General features: G+C 41.3%; 2 protein-coding genes across 2 annotated transcripts in view; one reads left to right on the forward strand and one right to left on the reverse strand.

The window, feature by feature from the left end:
- The first annotated feature begins 524 nt into the window (after positions 1–524).
- LOC107123287 (arylsulfatase H-like) lies at positions 525–14,107 on the forward strand. The gene is made up of 10 exons (XM_015426515.1): positions 525–583; positions 1,680–1,820; positions 2,901–3,022; positions 4,294–4,416; positions 5,431–5,854; positions 7,076–7,212; positions 7,632–7,766; positions 9,380–9,542; positions 11,490–11,611; positions 13,722–14,107. Exons 1-10 carry the CDS (start codon positions 525–527, stop codon positions 14,105–14,107), a joined length of 1,812 nt encoding a protein of 603 aa, XP_015282001.1.
- Positions 14,108–20,292: 6,185 nt separating this feature from the next.
- The window catches only part of GYG2 (glycogenin 2), a 16,328-nt gene continuing 13,942 nt past the window's right edge, over positions 20,293–22,678 (reverse strand). The window contains exon 11 of the mRNA XM_015426519.1: positions 20,293–20,454. Coding sequence (XP_015282005.1) covers positions 20,293–20,454 — 162 coding nt within the window. The remainder of the gene's footprint in view (positions 20,455–22,678) is intronic.

Raw genomic sequence — 22,678 nt, forward strand, 5'->3', positions numbered from 1 at the left:
TTGCTGTGGCTTTTTTTTGCCCTCAAGTCACAGCTGTCTTATGGTGACCTCCATAGGCAAGAGGTGTTCACAGGTGGTTTGCTATTGCCTGCCTCTATGTTGCAACCCTAAACTTCCTTGGTGGTCTCCCTTCCAAATGCTAACCAATGCTGACACTGCGTAGTTTCTGAGATCTGATAAGACCATCAAGTCGCTGGTAACATGGGAAGTCTGGATTCCTAACTTGAGGGGATGGCACAAAGAAGAAGAACATGCTTTACGTGCACACAACATGTAAATAAGCACAAACAGACCCAGGACAGAGTTATGACAGCCACTACAGCTTATTAATACTTCTGAAAGATGCACTTTGTACTCTATCATTCAAAGATTCAGGTCAATTATTAACAGGAATTCTGCCCCTAAAGCCAACATGATGCTTGGCAAACTATTAAGCAATGGAGGGAGGGGGGAAGATTCAGAGAGCCGTCAAAAAGGAGGGAAGGCTGAACTAGCTATGTTTGTTCCTAACACCTAAGGGACTGATGACGCTTAATGGTTTGGAGAGAGGAATCTCCAGAGAGCTGAGGGACATGTGGCAAAGGTTTGTTTCTGATTTTTATGTAGGCTTTCTTTATAAATAGCAGCTAATGCTGGCTTTTGTGGTTGTTGGCTATGATTTATTGGCTTTTGTAAGGGCTTAGGAGTATTTATCTCAAGAATGCATATGCTGTATGGACCATATCATGTTACTTCATTAAAATTAGCATTCTCAGTCAAAATGGTTACATTTTGTGGTGAATGTGAAAGGGAACATGTGGTATTCATTTAATTCCCTCATGGGCTATTTTACAACACAGTGGGGATGCAGAAATAAATCAATATTGCAAAAACAACTGTAATTGGTTTTCATTAGGGCCAACCAAAAATCCAACAAAGTAGTAAGTTTTCAGCCCCACCCCACCCCCGAGAACTTTTTGTCAGGTTGGATGCTCACTGAATTTTAATGTGCAAAAAATAATGGGGACCAACTGTAATGGACACACGATGCTAATATTATATCAGCTTTTATTATATTTGCCCGTTCATTCCTGGACCCAGTTCAAAGTGCTAGTAGAGTTGCTAACAACCTAGAGAGAGAAAAATCCCTGGCTCTTTAACAGAGGCTTGATGGGATGGTATTTACCAAGTGATGTTATTTACCTCTGTGTCATGAAAAACTTCAAAGTTAAGCCTCTTTTAGAGGGGCAAGGCATTTTTTCTCCCATGTTTTTGGCAACTGGCAATGATCTCTACGGGCCTACATGGCTTGGGACCAAAATCTTTGAAAGACCTGCTATGCCCATAATGGCAGGTGTTTTCCTACCATGCATACCCACATCAGTTGACATCAGACTGCAGGAAGTGCAGGACAGAAGTTCTTCATCTTTGGCACTCAGGTTTTGGACTATCAGTGGCTCCTCCAGAGTCTGAGGTCTTTTACATCATCTATTACCTGATATTTTTAACTGGAAAAGCTGGGGATTGAACATGGGACCTTCTACGTGCCAAACAGATACTCTAACACTAAGCCAGGGACCCTCTCTCTCTGAGTAGCTGGCCTTTGAAGAATGGTAAGGCACAATCTCTGCATGCTTAATTATTTTCTGTCATAAATGCAGTTTAAATTCTATTTGATAGTGTTACTTTTCTTCATATAGATACAATCTGGCTGTTATGCTAGCATCCTTCTTATTTTTCCAAACCTGGGGACTGGACACATCAAAGCCCAATATTTTGCTAATAATGGCAGATGACCTTGGCTACGGTGATTTGGGCTGCTTTGGTAATACCACAATTAGGTAAGTGTAACTTTGAAAGTAATTCAGTCCTGTCCCTCAGTCCACAAAGGAGGAAATCAAGAAATACATACAGGAAATGTGCACAAAGTACCACAGAACAATTCAGTTGAAAGTAAAGGTATTTATGAAGGAAGAAATGCAACCTAGAATTTTAAAAACCCAGAAAATGTCTCACTGACAGTTGAAAATCAAAGAAAATGCTGAAATAAATCATGCAGTACAATTACTTAGTTTTTTCTAAATACCTGTGGCAGACCAAGGAATATTTTCTTGGTGGTGGAAAGTACCTTTAAGTCACTTAACTTACGGCAATCTGTAGGGTTTTCAAGGCAAAAGACATTCAAAAGTGGTTCGTCATTTCCTGCCTCCGTGCAGCAATCCTGGGCTTCCTATATAGTCTCCCATCCAAAAACTAACCAGGGCCAAACCTGCTTCACTTCCAAAATCAGGCTAACCTGGGCCGAATGTTTTATTACATAAGGTTTAGAGAATCTCTTGCTTCATTCAGTTTTGTTTCACGTAGAAATTAATTCTAGCTAGTGGAAGTTTTATAAACAATTAGCCATAAGCATAAATTGTGCATGAGCAACTCAAAAGCAGTTAAACCTCATATTTAAAATATATTTTGCTATTGTTTTTTCAACTTTACAACCTATTGGTAATAACTGTTCATTTTGCATCTGCTGTAACCTGATTTCCTGACCTGGGAAAGTGAGCCAGTATTCTATTCTTTATCCTTTTTTAGCAACTCACTTTTGTCTAGCATTGCTAGCATTTAACTTTTACAACATAGTGCCCCAATGTCTCTGTAAGAGGTGCAATTGTTAAACTGATTATTCATAATGAATTTTTAAAATATAAAATATCTGTTTTGTGACCTACATGTTAAGATGTTTTGCATGTCATTAATTCATAGGTCTTCATAAATCAGAAGCAACTTCATGGCAAGTAACACACATTCAGCCCTCTATATTGACCAGCGAATGAAGGCTTTTCATTGCTTTACCTTTTCTTTGTCATCTGCAGACAGGATCCAATTGATGATGTAATCATATTAAAGTATCACTTTTTTATATCTAGGACCCCTAATATTGATCAACTAGCAAAGGAAGGAGTGAAACTTACTCAGCATATTGCTGCAGCATCCCTCTGTACCCCAAGCAGAGCAGCTTTCTTGACTGGCAGATACCCCATCAGATCAGGTTGGCAATCTCTTTAGTGGATGACTGGTGCTCATAAACCTGGAGGACAAGTCTGTCCTAACCGTGGTGCACAGAAGACAGTGGTGAGCTCTTGCCTTCTGTGTGACATTGTAGCTTTGGGCCAGGGTATGGCTGTTGAAAGGAGCTGCGGTGGCTCAAGTGGTTAAGACGCTGAACTGCAGGCTGTGGAAGGTCGGTAGTTCAGCAGTTCGAGACCCGGGTGTCGCATGACGGAGTGAGCTCCCGTCTCTAGTTCCAGCTCCTGTCAACCTAGCAGTTCGAAAGCAAGAAATTGCAAGTAGATAAATAGGTACCACTTCAGTGGGAAGGTAACAGCGTTCCGTGCACCTTGGTGTTTAGTCATGCCAGCCACATGACCATGGAAACGTCTTCGGACAGCGCTGGCTCTTCGGCTTTGAAACGGAGATGAGCACCGCAACCCTAGAGTAGGAGTCGACTGGCTTTCGAGCAAGGGAACCTTTACCTTTACCTTTATGGCTGTTGACCATCCAATTCAACAGACTTGCTGAAGCTAAGCAGTTATCTGATCAGTGCCTAGGTAAGAAACCTCCTGAGAACATGTGGACTCCACTTGGTGTTCTGTAATCAAAGGAAGGTGAAATATAAATGTAATACAATAAAACTGGGCATGCATAACAGGCCCCAGCATGACAAAATAAAGCAAGTTTCTGTGCCTCTTGGTCAGTTATGAAGGAACACGGGTCTCCAGTGCCATTTAGCTTAATCATGCCTCAAGTGTATGAAGAACTTGCACAGACCAACCATTCCAGTAGTCAAGCTGTAACCACACTGGGGGGGGGGGGGGGGGTGTTAGCTGAGGGTGGACTTATGAAGGCCAAGCCAGTGATCTCAAGAAACCAGTGAGATGTTATCAGTTCTTGCTTGCTTTGCTTGCTGGGATCATCTGTTTGGGCTACATTCACTAGATGGTCTTCACAAATGTGGTGGTGGTGGAAAATGCTGTGAAGTCACAGCTGACTTATGTTGACCTTGTAGGGTTTTCAAGGCAAGAGACATTTAGAGGTGGTTTGCCATTGCTTGCCTCCACATCCCGACCCTGGTATTCTTTGGAGATCTCCCATCCAAACACTAGCTGACCCTGCTTGGCTTCTGAGATTTGATGAGATCAGGCTGGCCTGAGCTATCTTCCCACATTCCTCTGTCATTTTATATCCTCCAGGAAATGGACCTGGAAGCCGAATGGGCAAGGATGGCAATGAAGCTCATTTTTCCCTCTCTTTATGTTTCAGGTATGGCATCCAGCAATACACAGCGAGTCCTTTATTGGACCGCTGGCTCAGGAGGGCTCCCCACCAATGAAACAACTTTTGCAAAGCTATTACAGCAGCGAGGCTACATAACTGGCCTGATAGGTACGGTATGTAAATCTCTTTAATTTCTTTGAACTGCCAGGTAAATTTGCCATGTCTTGGGCTGTGACCTGAAGATGCCTGGTTTCAGAATCCAACTGAAGAATTACATCTCAGAGTGAGCAACCATAATAAGGAAGTGAACTGTTTCCCAAAGGCCTCATTTGAACCTTCTCTCCCCATCTGAAGGTGTAGTCTGCTTTCTTTTGGACACTGGGCTTTCCATACAGACCTTCCAGGAAGCCTCTGGATGGCCATTTTGAGACAGGATGGTGGACTAAATGAATCTTTGATCTGATTCAATATGGCACTACTTAGATTATCTGTTTATAGGATTGCCATTCCCCAGGTCCGGGCAGGAGATCCCCCACTTTCTTGGGCTCCTGCCACCGTGGACCACCTGGCCAGCAGAAGGAAATCCGCCCCCCAAGCAGCAGCATCATGCATGACATGCTGACATCACCCAGAAATGGCATCAGCACACTGGTGATGTCACGGGGGTGATGCTCTGCTTTTTGAGCAAAACTCTATAGTTTAGGTCGTTTTTACCATAGAGTTTTGCGGAAAAAGCAGAGTGACACCCCCAATGTTACCGACCTGCTGACATCACTTCTGAGTGACATCAACATGTCGCATGATGCCCCACCCACTCCTGGAACACCCCCAAAAGCCCCTTGCTGGTGAGACAGAGCGACCTGGCAACCCTATTTGTTTTTCTATTGGCTTAGGCTGAAGTAGAAGAATTAATGGAGATCAAGACTTGAGTAGCTTCTCTGAAGAATTTGCCTTAATTATATGAAGCTTAATTATGCAGCTGCATACTGATGTCATTGCTGTCTTTAGAACACAGTTGGTAGTGGGATTGTCTCTTGAACATGTACATTTCAGATGAAGTGTGCTAATCATCACTGGTTGTCAGTATGTTACCAGCATTGTGAATGTGCCTTTCATAACAGGAGGTAAAATAAATACTTTTAGGCTGATGACTGGTTAAACGATCCATTTTTGTCTTTTCAGGAAAATGGCACCAGGGTTTGAACTGTGAATCTTGCAACGATCACTGCCACCATCCTTTGAACCATGGCTTTGATTATTTCTATGGCACCCCTTTTACCCTTGTAAATGATTGTCAGTCTGGGAAGACTCCTGAGGTTGGAGTAAAACAGCGAGCTACCTACTGGTTTTACACAGAGATAGTTGCGCTTCTGGTGTTCACTCTTCTGCTGGGAAAAGTGACTGGTCTGTGCTCTGTAAAATGGAAAACAATTGCCTTCATCACATTGTGTGGCATTTTGTTTTTCTTCTGTTGGTTTGTCAGTTATGGATTTGTTAATTATTGGAATTGTATCATATTAAGAAATCATGTCATTCTTGAGCAACCGATGGAGACAGAGAACTCTGCTTCCAGGATGCTGAAAGAGAGCATCTCTTTTCTTGAACGGTAACCAATAACTTCCCCCCTTCCTCCATAATTCTGTCAGATTTCAGACGTGTATCCTTATTGGGAATTTCTAGTAAATAAGTGCATAAGATGAAACACAACTCCCTTTGCATCTGTTACATAGGGTCACAGGAATGCTTTTAAGTCACTGGCAGCAGGCAGGGTGCCCCACACAGTTTCTGTTGATGCCCCCACTTACCACGGCGAGGCCTCTGTGGTGAGCCACCACAGGGGGTCCAATGGACCATCCCCAATTGGCAGGGACACAACCCAATGACAGCCAGAGGCCGGTGCCCTTCCTGCAGCCCAGCTGGCTGGTGGGGAGGGGTGGCTGGGAGAAAAGGCTGTGTTATTCACAGGCAGGGCACAACAAGGGCCCAACCCAGCCAAGGCACAGCTAGGAAGCTGGTTGTCCAGGAGGGAATGAGGGGACAGGATGCCGGCTGGAAGGAGGTAACGAATGTCCTGTTTAGGTCTCCCAGTGAGCTTCATGGAACAATGGAGATTTAAACCCTGGTTTTCCAGTTCTTAGTCTGGTATTATGTTATGCTAAATGCTACACCACATTGGCAAACTTCAATCTAGGGCTTCGTGATTCATAATCCAGAGTCTCAACCAGCGTTCCCTCTAAGGTGAGTTAGTGTGAGCTAGCTCAGTTTTTTAGCCTCTGGCTCACACATTTTTGTCTTAGCTCAGGAAGGATGGCTCCAGAGCAAACTGATTTATGCAGTAGCCAAATCGCTTGCTCACTTTAATGCCAGTTGCTCACAAAGTTGCTCACAAGACTCCATAACATAGAGGGAGCATTGCTCTCAACCACTGTAGTACACAAGGAGGACATGAGCTTTCTCTTATCAGAGTGGCCGTGCTTAGTGTGAGCTCCCAGTTTCAGCACAACATTGCAAATGCTTTGGCTGCTATGCACACCACTGCGCATTCCCTTCTCCTTCTCCTTCTCCTCTCCTCATATTTTATGGACTCAACTCCAATAATGGACTCAACTCCCATCCAGTAAGAAGAAGGCTTTCCACATAGCAAAAGGAACCGATTTGCTCTAATCCTACCAGTCAATGTAGTATATTTCCCAAAATATTTGGTTCAGTGTTGGAGCATCAGGATTAGATCTCTGTTCAACTATGAATCTTGTTTAGTTTATAGATACTCCTTAATGGGGAAAACAATTAAAGGTGTTCTCTCTGTTCTTTTTTTATTCTACCCCAGAAACAAAAAAGGACCATTCCTCCTCTTTGTGTCTTTTTTGCATGTCCATACACCACTTGTCACCACAAAAATGTTTCGTGGGAAAAGCAGGCATGGTTTATATGGTGACAATGTAGAGGAAATGGACTGGATGGTAGGTAAGTCATATATTTAGCAGTTCTACTTTCTGAAGGGACAAAATAATGACCTTTCTCCTTTTCCTGAATTTGTAGGAACTATAATGTTGTTGTGTCCTTTCTCCATGCTCCAAAATTTCTGGTCATATTATGAGCACATGCACATTACTGCAGGTATAGAATATTGGACCAATTTTTTTCCCTGATATGAGATTTTCTTATAAAGGACATATTTGATTCATCTCATCAAGGTAAAGGACATATTTGGTTCATCCCATCCAGATAACTGATGTCAGGAAATGGGGAGGGAAAATGAGGGACACTTGTGTATTTTATATCTGTAGTGATAAATTCATGCTCTTAGTCTAATCAAATAGGAATTTTACAGATGCAATTTCTGATTGGCTTTAAATGAATTCTTGGGACTTTTTGCTATATAGGAAAAATTCTTGCTGCTGTTGATGAAAAGGGATTGAAGAATACCACTTTTACTTACTTCACATCTGACCATGGAGGATTTTTGGAGGCAAACGATGGATATGTCCAACTAGGTGGCTGGAATGGTATATACAAAGGTAAGATTGTCATGTGTACCTGCAAAACTTTGAGGGAGGGAGGAAAAAGTTACCCTGGATCTTACAGTCTTAGATCTAACTTTTATTTTAAGGAATTGAATAGATCAGGCATCTGTGGAATTTTTCACCAGCATAAAACTTGAGTGTTAAAAGTCTACTGAATATTGTTTCTAGCATCACTATTATCAGTTTTTATGCCTACTAGCACTTTATAATTTTGGATTGTTTTTAGAAGGTTTTAAGATTGTCAGTAATTGTTATTTATGTGTTTTATTCTGTTGTAAGCCGCCCTGAGCCGGCTTCAGCTGGGAGGACGAGGTATAAATTTGATAAATAAATAAATACATGCCTTTCTTTGGATGTTACATGTCTGGCAGAACTTTGTGGCAAGGTGGGACTGACCAGTTACAGTCTACGCAGAATCAGTTACTGGTCGCAACCTTGTCTGCAAGTCCAGTACTAGAATACTAGGACATGGAGGGAAAAAAGAAAAACCTATTTCATAATTCATGAGATAGTAGTAGTCACAGAAATAATGTTTGGGCTCTAGGTGGTATAAAAAGTTAATGTTCCACTATGGTAGTTGGTGTATAGTGAGAGAAAAAAATTGGTTCTGTATTATTTTTCTCTATAAGATAACTGCAACAGTTACCCCAGAGTGAGAAAGGTGAATAAATTGGTCCTTGCAAGGGGAAAATAGTAAAAATGTTGGTCAAAGATAATGACTGATTTCGCACTAGAGCTGCCTCGATGTTGCACCGCCGTTTGCCCCGATACTATTGGTCAATTTCACACCCGAAGCTGCGGGGCTGCATTTTGACTCGTGGCTTTGCCCGATTCCCCCCGCAGTTTCGTGATCTGAATGGCAGAAAATTGGTCAGCTTCAATAAAATGACTGTGTACACTATTTCTTCTATGTATACCAACCTGTCTTATAATGGACAGAATGAACTCTTTTTACTCAGTTCAGATTCATGCATCTTTTGTAAGCGGGAGAGGGGCTTGTTTAATTCTGACTGCAGCTCTAAACTGGCTATAGTAACATCCAGGATAGATTACTGCAACGTGTTCTATGTGAGCCTGTCTTGAAAAAGTGTTTTAAAAGTTCATCTGTGAAAAAAATATGCTGCACCAACTTCCATAAACAGATTACTTCTGCATTAAAAGTTCTTCCCTGGCTTCCAATTTGTTTTCAGACTTTTTTTTTGAAGTACCAAAGTTAACTTTTAATACCTAAAGGAATGCCCACATCCACCTGGTCCTGCTCATTCATTTAGATATTCACTTGAGGCATTTTTCCATAGTACCTCCGCCATCACAGTAGAGACATGTTAATGGATTTCTTTTCCTAGGTATGTGTCCCTGGCACGATCTTTTGCTTACTTTTAAGTACCAAGTGAAATCTGACGGGATCTCTTATACTTTTACGTTTTTTAAAATTTGGTTTGTATTGCTGTTGCTTCCCCCCCCCCATTCAGATTTGGAGGAGAGCTTTTGAAAGCATGAAACAATTTGTCAGTGTGAGGCAGAAGGTTGGTTGGACTGGAGTAATGAATTTTAATTATTTCTCAACCTTTAATTACTTGTCTCTTCTACTGCTTCTTTCACGACAGGTGGAAAAGGCATGGGAGGCTGGGAAGGAGGAATACGTGTGCCTGGAATAGTTAGATGGCCTGGAATGGTCCCTGCTGACACTATTATTGATGAGCCAACACATCTTATGGATGTTTATCCCACAGTAGCTCACCTGGCTGGGGCATCATTGCCACAAGACAGGTACAGAATGCTGGTCTAAAGTCAATTAAGATTAGGAAGTCCAGAGTTTTTCAGTGAATCTGGCAGACAAACTTACTTTGTTCATCACTCATGATCAAACTGTGAGCTGATCAGGGACAGGCCCGTAGACACAGTGGGGTATTTAGGGGCAGTGCCCACTCACTCATGGCCAACACCCCACAACTCCCGCTGTGGGAGTTGTGCCGGCAGGTAAGAAAAAACCCTTCTCTTCTCCACCTACCTGCCAACAGGATCTCTCTCTCTGTCTGTCTCTCTATCTCCTGCTCCCCCACCCCCACAGATTTCCCAACACCTCATGTTTTTCTGGCTACGCCCCGATCAGGGATATGTTGGGACCAATGTTCCCTCTAAGCTGTGGAGTCTTGTGAGCAAAAATTCTACTTTGTGAGCTACTGGAATTCATGCTGTGAGTGAGCCATTTGGCTACTGCATAAATTAGTTTGCTCCGGAGCCATCCTTCCTGAGCTGAGACAAAAATGTGTGAGCCAGAGGCTAAAAAACTGTGAGCTAGCTCACACTAACTCAGCTTAGAGGGAACACTGGTTGGGACTGCATCAAAGCAGCTTGAACAGCTGCTGAACACTAAATTTGCTGCTCCCAAATAGACATAAGCCCACTCACAGGCATTATCTGGGAGTTGGGTTCTGACCTCAGCCACTTAGCAAAACAGTTGTCAAAGAGAAAGTAGAAAGCGCTCCTTGGGCTTGAAGCCCAAACTGATAGCTTGGTGTGGGGGAACGAAAAAGGAATTCAGACGGGCTTCTGATCCCCCCCCCCCCATCTGCTGTTTCTTAGCAACTCTGTGAGGATGTTGGGTGATCAGAAGAACATGACTTCTATCTGATCATTTGGGAGTTGACTCCTGATTCCCACCCCGCAAAATTCTTTGATCGGTGCAAAGCAAAGTTTTCCTAGGATATCAGAAGCCAGCTCCCAGCTGATCTGTCATCAGCTGTTCCTGCGAATACACACCAACAGGTTGAAAACAGCCCAATGGGAAATGAGTTGAATTGGCAGGTGTTTGAGCATCCTTTATTAAGATCTTATTTGATTTCAGCAATGAATTGTTTGTAAAAACTTATTTCATACTGTCATATCCTTGTGTTTGGTTCAATGAAACTTTACAATCCTCATACGCCTAAAAAAAATATTCAGTATTTCTATCCTTAATACTGCATGTGTTTTGCAAGGATTTGACTAAGGAGAATGAAAATACTTCAAAGCTGTTAAGAACATTTGTTCATACTAAGTTAAAAGACTGATGCTTGTCCATTCACAACTATAGGTTTGCAGACATAGTATCCAAGTGTTATTGGATTGTGCATAATTTGTAGCCAGGTACAAACAAGCATCCATATTTAAATTCAATGTTTGGTTCATCAGCTTCTTCACGTGAATATATTTTTGACCATTTGAATAGATGACATGGTTCTCCCTTCCCTCATAAAAGGATACAAATGACCCCAATTCTTACATAACATTGCCTGGATCCAGAAATCCTTATTTGTTGAGATATACATAGAGATCTCTTGTACACATGGGGAATGGAACATTCATTCTAGTCAATGTGTGCTATCCTTTGCACATGTAGATATGTTTAAAGAGGGAAGTTATTCAAGCGATTCTGCAAATATACAGAGGTATTGTTTCCAGAACAGATCTGTTGATTGTGTAACTAAACACAAAATCCTGGCTGAGGACTCGTTAAATTTATGGCTTGGTCCTTCTTTCTTACAGGTTGTCTCTCCCAGCTGAAGTATGAAGTTTGGACAGGAAAAAAGTAATAAGGGTCCATTTAAATTAAAGATATAAACTGATTTTTAAACGGTTTAACTGATGTGTATTCTATTTTGAAACCTTGAGAACTGTAGCGTTGCCAAGGTACTGATACTGACTCAATGAATTTTGTAATTTCCTTCACATTAGAGTAATTGATGGCCAGAACCTACTACCATTACTGCAGGGATCAGCACAGCACTCAAAGCATGAGTTCATGTTTCACTATTGTGGGTCATATTTACATGCAGTGCGCTGGTACCAGAAGGAGAGTGAGTATAAAATGTCTGCCTTTGTAGCAGATTTCTATACCTGAATAAAAAGAAACCTTAGCTCAAAGTCTGAATCGTTAAGCATGGTTGAATTGACACCTATTTGTTTGTTTATTTGTTAAAAGTTTGAGAAGCTGTACTGTGATGGATTCCATACTTCGTGTGTCTACAGATTAAGTCATTGATACTGCCTCACCCAGCTCTGTTCCTTAAACAGAGTGAGGTGCAACACAATAGATAAAGAGAGTAAGAATTTTGAATTGACCTGAAAATGTGCACATTTTTACATTTCACATCACTTTCCCTGGTTCCATAACAGGAAGTTGACTAGTGGTGTAATGAAATGCCCCACTAGAGGGCAGAAATACCTATGGTTTCCCCCCCACAACTTCTATTTCCTTTCCTGAACAGTGACTGTCTTCAATGTTTTACAATAACAGAATTTCTAAGTGGTTATGCTATCTGAATGATTAAGTTTGATCATAGCTAACTGTAAACCCTGTTAGCCTTCATGCCCCAAATTAGTTCTAATGCACAGTGACAATCACAAAGTTTTCAGCGCCTGGCAACAATGAAATGAAAGCTACATCCATGCTTTGATCTCTGTACAAGGCTGAATGTCAGCTATTAAGAACTCAATCATAGGAGTTTTTGAATAAGTCTGAATGGATTTTGTGGAATTACAGGTAACAAAACAAAACATTGTGGGTTAGCAAAACCCTTCTATTTTTACATGTATCCAACTAAATAAAACTTGGACACAACTCTCCCCCTTGTGGACGACTGTCCTCTTGAGTGTTATTTTTAGAGCCAAAGGCTTTGTGAAGGGAAGAACTGGAATCAAAACACATTTCCTGGAAAATGTTCCATTATGAAGAACCAAAACATCCTTTTCAAAGGACTAGTAAAAGTCCAAAACAAGTCATTTAACAAATTTATACTAGGATTAATCAAAAACAAAACAGCAAGCTTTTGAGTTGCACAGAACTCTCCATCAGGCTGGATGTTTGATACAAAACAGCAGGTGAGGGAAGAAGATATTTGGGGACATGATGGAGATGCATTTGTGTGACATACAGGTTGTGTTAGAAATGCAGTTGAGTCAGATATTAGAACATAAGAACATAAGATAAGCTAATGTTGGATCAAGCCAATGGCCCATCCAGTCCAACACTCTGTCTCAAGCCAATGGCCCATCCAGTCCAACACTCTGCCCTGCCAAAAATACCAGGTGCCATCAGGAGATCCACCAATGGGGCCAGGACACTAGAAGCCCTCCCACTATTGCCCCCCCAAGCACCAAGAATGCAGAGCATCAGTTACCCCAGTCTGAGAGTTCCTATCTATACCTTGTGGCTAATAGCCACTGATGGACCTATGCTCCATATGTTTATCCAATTCCCTCTTGAAGCTGTCTATGCTTGTAGCCAACACTACCTCCTGTGGCAGTGAATTCCATGTATTAATCACTCTTTGGGTAAAGAACTACTTCCTTTATCCATTCTAACCCGACCGCTCAGCAATTTCATTGAGTGCCCACGAGTTCTTGTATTGTGAGAAAGGGCGAAAAGTACTTCTTTCTCCACCTGCCCTATCCCATGCATAATCTTGTGAAACTCAATCATGTAACCCCTCAGCCGTCGTTTCTCCAAGCTAAAGAGCCCCAAGCACTTTAACCTTTCTTCATAGGGAAAGTGTTCCAACCCTTTTATCATTCTAGTTGCCCTTTTCTGCACTTTTTACAATGCTATATCCTTTTTGAGGTGTGGTGACCAGAACTGTAGACAGTATTCCAAATGAGGTCACACCATTGATTTATACAGGGGCATTATGATACTGGCTGATTTGTTTTCAATTCCCTTCCTAATAATCCCGAGCCCAGTGTTGGCCTTTTTTATTGCAGTTGCACACTATCTTGACATTTTCAGTGAGTTATCTACTACGACTCCAAGATCTCTCTCTTGGTCAGTCTCTGCCAGTTCGGACCCCATCATGATGCATTATTGTGAACCAATCAGATCCTAATGCCAGTAGGAGTAATAGAAAATAAGGTGGGGGGAAGAACTGAATTGTGTATCTTTATTTTTTAAAGCCCATTTCTTTCTCCTAGGTGGTGCTCTCTGGAAAGCCCATTATGTGACTCCAAAATTCAATCCAGAGGGGGCTGGAGCCTGTTATGGACAAAGGATGTGCCAGTGTTTTGAGGAGGCAGTAACCCACCACAACCCTCCTCTGCTTTTTGATCTCTTACATGACCCTTCTGAAGTCAACCCTTTGTCACCAAATTCTGAGCCACTGTTTAACACAATTGTAAGTCAAATCAAAAGAGGGATGGATGAGCATCGCAGGACACTCACTCCTGTCCCCGAACAATTTGCTGAGTATAATAATATGTGGAAGCCATGGCTGCAGCCATGCTGTGGTACTTTCCCCCTCTGTTGGTGTAATAAAGGAAGTGGTGATGATGACGGTATAAGTATTTTTAAAAATGAGTAACCAAGAAATCCTCTTTAATAAATGTTTTTAGTGTCTTACACTCAATCTGTTCTGGTTCATTTGAGAAGGAATTTGATACTAGAATGTTTGTTGAGGAGAGTAAGAAAGGCTCAGACCTGTTTGAATGAAACATTTTATTCTAATGAACTGTGTTAATGGCATCAATAAACTATGGGTTTTAATTAGGGGCTTGACAAGAGCTTGAAGCCATTCCGTTCAATTTTAGAATATGGTTTGCGTCTGAGGATTTTTAAGATAAAAGATTTATGTCTGGGGAAAGCAAAACACCAGTCAGAACTGCCTCTAAAACTTCTCCACTTGGAGTACAGAGAAGCGTTGTGATTGCATCAGGGTTTTCATACAGGAACATAGTGCTTTATTTATTCCATATAGAGCTAGTCCTAATCACAGCACTTCATACCTGCATGGTGTTTCTGTCTACACTGGTCCCTGCAGCTAGAATGTGTGAAGTTAGCCTGGTTTGAGGCTAATAATTAGAATACAGATGCTGCCATTCCACAAAACATTTCCCATGCTTCTGGTTTTGCATTCATCAGGATCACAGTATCCAGAACACAATGTTGGTTACCTTTTCTGCTATTACTGATACAATCACTGAGAAGTTTTCAAGAGGTTGTAAATGAAGAGGGAATAAAAGCTGCTTGGATAATTCCCTATGTCAGTGCACAAACTCTTTCATACAATTTGTACAGCAAGCTTTGAATTTGGTAGAGAAACTCCAAATGCAGTTTGACTTTCCTCATTCAGGGGTCTTGTACAAACTACTTGCATAACAAAAATAGCTGTTCCGCCAGTGGAAGCAGATCTTTGAACCCTAGCCCTGACAGGCAGGAAGGAATAGCCATTTTGTTTTGAACACACGGATCACAGACTAGCAACTGAGTTGTGTGCGCCGAATCTCAATTTATTTTAATGGAGCTTAAATGCCCATGGCTGCTGCAGTCACAAACTCCAGCTCTATTCCTTGTAACAGACCTATCTCAATATTGCTAAATCTGAGAACTTGCATTTAAGTGGTGATGATGAAACTAAAGCAGCTCGGCTGGTATATCTAAAGTAAATGGCTAGCTTCCCCACATAAAAGGCAGAATAAGCAGAGCTGAGACCTTGAGAAATTGTAATATTCACCATCTTGAATGGCTGTCCCTTCTACAGAAATCATTGTTAAGTTTCGAAAGGGAGCATCCAGGCATGATTGACAAGCTTACTCAATGAGTAAAGTGCCTGGTTTAATCAGGTGAACATAATCTATTCAATGATGTGCATGCCCATCTTTGGATGAGGCACATCGAGAATTCATTCTCCTTTGAAATGATAATGGATTGCATTGTGTTTATAGAACTTTTAAATCCTTTCATCACTTTACTTGGCTTCATCCTAGATATTAAATTTGCCTACCACTCAATGAAACACACTTAAAAAAAAAATCACTCCTTCCGTCTTTATTGATGGCCACAATCAGTTATACAACTTCCTCTGATATGATTTTTCTCAGTTAACAAACCCAATTCTTTCCCTAAGTGGTGAAAGTGGCCAAAAAAATCTATATAAACATGTACCCCTTACATCTAATGAACGGTTGCACACACTTCATATTCAGCACTGTACCACAGTACAAAATTCTCTTAAGCAGACTGAAGTATAATTCATACCACATCCGAGCTGTTATGAGAGTGAATAGAAGGCAAAAATTGCAGAGAACCTTGTACAGTGGGAAGACCTAATATCATACTACTTGACTGAGAAGCTCGATAGATCATTGGGCTGAGGCTCTACAGCACAATCAAGTAAGTAATCAGTGTGTAGGATCTCAGAATGATTCCCAAGGAAAACTAAATGTACATTCTTTTAAATCTCCCATTCAAGGTCAAAGTACCTAATAGCAGCTATAGACACCACACACAAATTCCAATAAAATTAATGGAGAAAAATAGGCAGATGTAGAAATCAAGAGTATAAAATGTTTTATTTGAACCGTTTTATAAAATAATGATTGGAACACACAGAAGGTTCCATTACTTGCTAGGTTTTAAGTATTTACAGAACTATTAAGTATTCATGCAGGATTATAATAATAGATATAAAATGCAGATACTGACAGTGAGCACCTCCCGATGCAGCTTGCAAAGCTAAATATGTATCAGCAGCTATTTAAGGAATCCCTTTCTAAGAAACAATGGTGGTTAGTTTACAATTCTGCTTTTCCAATTATGAAACTTTCACAGTAATAGAAAGGATATATGTTTCAGTAGAAATTATCTTAACACACCCCCAATTAAGCAAAGGGCAAAATATATTTTTCTTGTTTTGGCAATGGTCTCATATTGCCTTCACAGATATATATGTGCCATACATTCTTGTTCTTTAATGGATTGTTTACAAATGAAGTTGCCTAATAAGAATATACCAATGAGAATTATGTTCTCTCAATAAACTGTATCTCTCCCATTACCATCAAACATTTTAAGGATTTAGTACAGTAATAGGTGTGTTTGTATAGTATTTGTTGACTGGGTAAAAATGTGCAATGAGAAAAAATTATTTGTTTCAGTGCCATCACTTTTTTAAAGGTTCTGTCGTTTATGTTCTTAGTTATGTATAGGACTAGATATGCAATTTAAAACATACAGTGTTCATCTTACTAAGTTTGCCAACAATTGGGTCTCTTTTCCCAAAGTACTGGGGCTTATCTACTATGTGAATAGGTCCAACCAAAAGGACTAGGTATCTGCCTATCTTGCACCTGTCAAAACAACGTTTCATCCAAACTATTTTATAGTTAAGAACATAGAACATAAGAGACGCCAATGTTGGATCAGGCCAAAGGCCCATCTAGTCCAACACTCTGTCACACAGTGGCCAAAAATACCAGGTGCCATCAGGAGGTCCACCAGTGGGGCCAGGATATTAGAAGCCCTCCCACTGTTGGCCCCCCCAAGCACCAATAATAATGTATCATTTTGTCTGTTCAAGTTTATTCCCAAATATTTAACTAGATTTAATGTTGTATCACATCCTGTATTTTTCTTAATGTTTTTCTCTTCTTGTTTTGCTAACGATTTTGGGATTATTTTCATTTTTTTCCTATTAATTTTGTGGCCTGAAAAGGACCCAAACTTTTCAATGTGTTCCATTACATACTGCAACGACAGATGAGGATTTAAAATTGTCAGAATAACTCTTTAATTTGAATTCTACTCCATCAACTTCCAGTCCTTCAATTTTTGAGTAATGTCTTATATCTTAGAAGCAAACACTTCTGACATGAGGATAAATAAAAGTGGAGAAAAACTTTCCCTAAAAGTTCCTGAAAGCAAAACTATGGGGATGATCCAGAACCCACATATGGATGATTCCTGCAAGATATCTAAAGGCCAAAACAGAAAGGGGAAAATGGCAGGTCCTTACCTCCATATTTATTGATTCAAAAATATTTACTGATTCAATGTGGCAGGTCCTTTGCCTCAATGTTTATTGATTCAAAAAAAATTATCATGCCTTATCTTTACTCCAGGCAGGAAAAATGGAACACATTAAAACACACCAATCTAATTCACATCACCATTAAAATATCACAGGCCTGTCCAAAAAGTTTCATTGTCCAGAAGAATCACAATATACAATTATCTGGAAATGCCCTTCCACAGAGGACTTGCAGAAAACTGCCTGTGACAAAGCCCTCAGAACAGGAACAAGACTTTGCCCAGAAGGTCTGAACATGGCAAATGAAGTGTACTGCTTAGAGAGACTGGTGAGAGGACATAAACTGGCATTTGGATTACTGATACAGGGTGAGGTCATGAAGGGTTCGAAGGCAACAACCAGGTACATAGTTAGCCAATAAAACCTTTTTAAAACCAGCGTGAAGTGCATAGGGCACCCAGCACCTACTAATAGGCAAGCAGCTACATTTTGAATTAAGCTTCTCAGTTGTCTTCAAGAGCAGTCCCATTTAATGCATATTGCAATAATCCAAGCAGGAGGTTACAGAAACATGCAAGAGCATAGCAAGATTGACTGAGGGGTTGATCAGATGACATGTTCAATGAATGTTGGGTTGGGGGGGGGGGGAAATGCCAACTCAATTCAGTTTTAATGTGTGACCTGGGACTCACCTTAAAAACTGACTGTAGGGTCAAATCAGCTCCCAAGCACAGCACATTGGCAAGAAGGGCTTCAGCATTTCCTCCTTTCCACCCCATACACTGTCATGAGGCCGTGGGATAGACAACTGCCCCCCGGCCATTTCTTCTAGCAAAAGTGCACAGGGTAGAAAGGAGGGAATGTGGAATCCCCTCCTGCCGCCATGCTACACTCAGCAGCTGATCTGGCCCCACATGCTATTTTTAAGGTGAGTCCCAGGTCACATATTAAACACGTTGGGTTGGTGTTACCCCTGACCAAATTCACACTTCAGGCATCATCTAATCAAACCCTGAGTCCAGAAAGAGAAGACAAGTTATGAACTCAATGTAGATGAAGGAAAAAGGCAATCCTAGAAAACGTTTCAGTGCACTTCAAGTGTAAGGCCAGGTCCAGAACTGTCAAGAGACAGCCTATCCAAGACAGGAAAAGTCATCCAGACCATCCATCAGATTTCCCCCACAGTACCACTTCCATTTTGTCTGGATTCAGTTTCAACTTATTCACCAGCACATTAATAACACACACATCAAAAGTTCTGGATGATTTCAATTAGTGACGCAATACAGATTTTAAATAATATAACAAAACACAGAGCCTCTGGATCCTAAGAAGATCATTTACCTTACCCAGATGTTATTCGAGCTCTATCAGAGAAAGAGGACAGAGACCAACAGAGAGCAGCCCCCAAAATTCCTAAGACACATTGTAAGAGTTCTGAAACAGTATTATGGTGGGTTTTGTTGGAAGTTACATCATCCAGTAGGTACCACTAAGTAAAGCCTTCTCCAGCTCTTAGCCAGACTGAAATGGAGAAAGGGAAGTGGTGTCATTCAGTTCCTCTGCCACCACACCCTCAGTTTACCCAAAAAAATGGTGGTCTCATCATAACCTTTTCAATTCTTAGGAAAATTATCCTCCATCAATGAGAAGTTAATTACCTCAGCTAAAAGGAATCTCAGATTTTCCTGGCAGGATTTAATTAGCCAGCAAGGGCAATGATCAATTTGGAAGCTGTGGCTCACAACTCCAAGTATCCTGCTCACAAGTCAGGAATAGCAATTCAAAATGAGCTGAAAGTCACTCATTCTCTGAAGCACAACTTGTTTGACACAAGCTTGGGGAGGGGAAGCTGGAGAAGAGGATAAGATACTTCCAGATGTCCCTATGAGCTCAATGCACTACCTGCATGCCAGTAGTCTGGGGAAGGGCAGGTCTCCAGTGGATCTATATCAATCTTCCATGCATCAGTGCTTTGCTTATGGTGCACTGATCATCCCTGCATGCATTCAGGTCTACCTTAAAATTCTTTGGACATTTCATGACCAAGATCTGTACTCTACTGAAGAGTATAATATTTGGTGTAAAGCAATTTTCCATAGCACGATTTCAGATGTAGTGAAAGACATCTGATGAGGCAAGTCAGTGTTAAAAAGACCTTTGTATTTAAATATGCATAGGTAATACATTGCCCTCTATGAGAGAAAGTATGATGTTGGTTTCCAAATGTTGACCACATTCATAAAACAGAAATTGGTCCAAGAGGAAACAACTTTGGGCCCACACTGAGCAGAATGCAAAGCAAAAGGAATGCAGGTTGAGTGGTAGCAGTGTTTGGCAGACAGATTAGTTCCTGATCACACAGAGAACCTGAGTTGCATCCAGAAGGGTCAAGGTTAATTATCTGCCACCTGCAGTTAAAAAGTTCCAAGGGAGAGAGGCTGGGTCAGATGCTACCTGCAACCCTAGAATGCTGATGCTAGTTAGGGGAGATAGTGTTTGCAAGGATGAACCAATGGTCTGATTCAGTAAAATGCAGCTTAATAAACCTATGGCATTTCATTCTCTGGGACAAAGTATTGCCACAATACAGATGCACATACCAAATACAGCTATTTTTGAAGTGGGTTTTTTCCCACACCACCCCCTTCTCTGCAAAACAACCAGGGTCTTACCTGAGAGATTTTACATACATGAGAGATGTAAACAGTGATTTTACTGTAGGAGCACAAAAGCAAGATCTATAATAAAAAAGAATCCAACTTTTTTTGAATGTTTTCAAAGGCATCCTTTCCCAGATAATCAATGTGGCCTTCCTCCCATTTTCTTCGTTGATCTTCTGCACTTGGTGGTTCTGGTTCTGGTTGAATAGAAAGCTCTGAAACAGAGCTGGTAACCTCTTCCTATGAAACATCAGCAAAAAGGAGGAGATTCAGAAGCTCAGCTTATATTATTTTAACTAATGTAACAACCAAGCCAGAAAGCCAGTTTCAATATTCTAATGCAAGCACTGAATTTGCAGTTCTCTGAGCAACTTGAATACACACATTACAAAGAACAGAGTAGTTCAGGTTACCTGAGAAGGATCTTAGGACAGGAAGGGTAAGTGCATGTACTATTTGCTCTGAATGCCTTATGGAAAAGTAAGTAAGCCATAATTTTGGTTCCAGACTTTAAAATATCTGGAACCTATGGGAGCAGACACCCCACTTCCAAGCAATGTAGTGTTTTAAATGTCAAAACACATTGAATTGGACCCAGGAGTGGATTGGTAGCCAGTGTAATTGCTGTGATATCAGGGTCACATGCTCCTAATAGCTGGCCCCAACCAGCAGTCCAGCCGCCATGTTCTGCCCTATCGGCAGCTTCTGAATGCTCTTTAAGGGCAGCCCTAAGTTGTGGTGTATATCTCTTTAAGATTAAGTTGTATTGTGCTATCCACCTGAAAAGGATTAAGAGAGGTACTCCTCCCTCTTTATGTTTTTAAGCCTCCTTCCCTGCAGGTCGGAACAGACACTGGTAAGATGACATCACTTCCTGTGTGATGCTGGCAACAATGTACATTTATTTATGTTGTTAGCCGCCCTGAGTCTGCCGAATGGCAGGGAGGACGGGATATTATTGTAAATATAAATAAATAAAAGCACTCCAAACCACCACAGGTACCTGGTTTTCTAAGATGACTTGCTATGTTGAGCAGCACTCCCAAGTTGTGAACCTGGCTTTTCCAGGAGAGTATAACCCCATCCAAGACAGGAGAGATCTCAAGTTCCTGGTCTGCATTTTTTAAACCAAGAGAACCTTGTCTTGTCAGGGTTAATTTTCAGCTTGCTCACTCTTATCCAGTTCAGTACTGACTCCAGGCACTAGTTCATAACATCAACAGCATCCTTGGAATTAGGTGGAAAAGAAAGGTGGAGCTGGGTATTGTCCACATATCGGTGACATTGCAGCCCATAACTCCTGAAGACCTAGGGGCTTCATTTAGATATTAAATAGCATGTGGGATAAGATCAAACCCTGAGGAACCCCAAAGGCCAGTGACCATGGGGCACAGCAAGAATCCCCTAGGACTAGGACTTTTGTCTGTATAGGAAGTATGTACAGTAACCTCCTGGATTTCTTAGAAACTGCTATATGTTCCATATAAATCTTGGCTCTATGTGAAACTACAATTTGAAATCTGAAATTAGATAATAATTGTTATCTAAAGTGAGCCATTATGCATCGAATATGCTGACTTTAAAATCACTGTACTGATTTAACATAAGAACATAAGAACATAAGAGACGCCAATGTTGGATCAGGCCAAAGGCCCATCCAGTCCAACACTCTGTGTCACACAGTGGCCAGAAATACCAGTGCCATCAGGAGGTCCAGCAGTGGGGCCAGGACATTAGAAGCCCTCCCACTGTTGACCCCCCCCCAAGCACCAAGAAGACAGAGCATCACTTGCCCCAGAGCCCCTAGCTATACCTTGTGGCTAATAGCCACTGATGGATTTGCTTCAGCGTTTAATTCTAGGTGTTGGGAGCTACACATTTAAAGGATGAGCTCTCCCAGTATGAATCTATGTGGCAGCTCGAACGGCCAAGTTAATGTCTCTATTCTCTTTCCTCTCGTGCCCTGCCACAACCCCGGTTACGGATTTTCCAGGGGTGTCCCCCACATTGTGGAATGGCCTAACTGGGCACGTTAGGAAGTCATCTACTCTTTTGACCTTCAAGCAATATTTGACTTAACCGTTTCATGGGGCCTTTCAACTGGGCTAGGAAGAGCTGAAAGTTTCTTCTTGTGGCTTAGTTAGTTTTTCATGTTTTAGTGGATTGTTTTTTTTAAAAACTACTGTTTTAAAGCTACTCAAGAGTCCTTTACTGGAGACAGACAAGCTTAAAAAAACATTTAAGAAACATTAATTATTTTATTTGTTATACACCCGAAGCAGCTTATTGTTCTCTACTCCTCTATTTTCCTCACAATAACTACCAAGTGAGGTAGGTTTGGCTCAGGGAGTGTGACTGGCCCAAAGTCAGCCAGCAAGGTTCTGTGTCAGAGTGGAGTAGGGTGGCCAGGTCCTACCTGGCTGCTGGCGGGGGGGGGGGGGGGGGGGGGGGGGCGAGCCGCGCC

Source organism: Gekko japonicus, unplaced genomic scaffold, assembly GCF_001447785.1.
Source record: "Gekko japonicus isolate JY-2015 unplaced genomic scaffold, Gekko_japonicus_V1.1 scaffold1206, whole genome shotgun sequence".
Taxonomy (NCBI): Eukaryota; Metazoa; Chordata; class Lepidosauria; order Squamata; family Gekkonidae; genus Gekko; species Gekko japonicus.

Bases quoted from the DNA above. Each gene is read 5' to 3' on its own strand.
- LOC107123287 (XM_015426515.1), top strand. From the start codon at position 525: ATGACGCTTAATGGTTTGGAGAGAGGAATCTCCAGAGAGCTGAGGGAC. The intron at 584-1,679 runs GTTTGTTTCTGA...TTCTTCATATAG, and splicing joins CTGAGGGACATGTGGCAAAG to ATACAATCTGGCTGTTATGC. The intron at 7,213-7,631 runs GTAAGTCATATA...TTTGCTATATAG, and splicing joins GGAAATGGACTGGATGGTAG to GAAAAATTCTTGCTGCTGTT.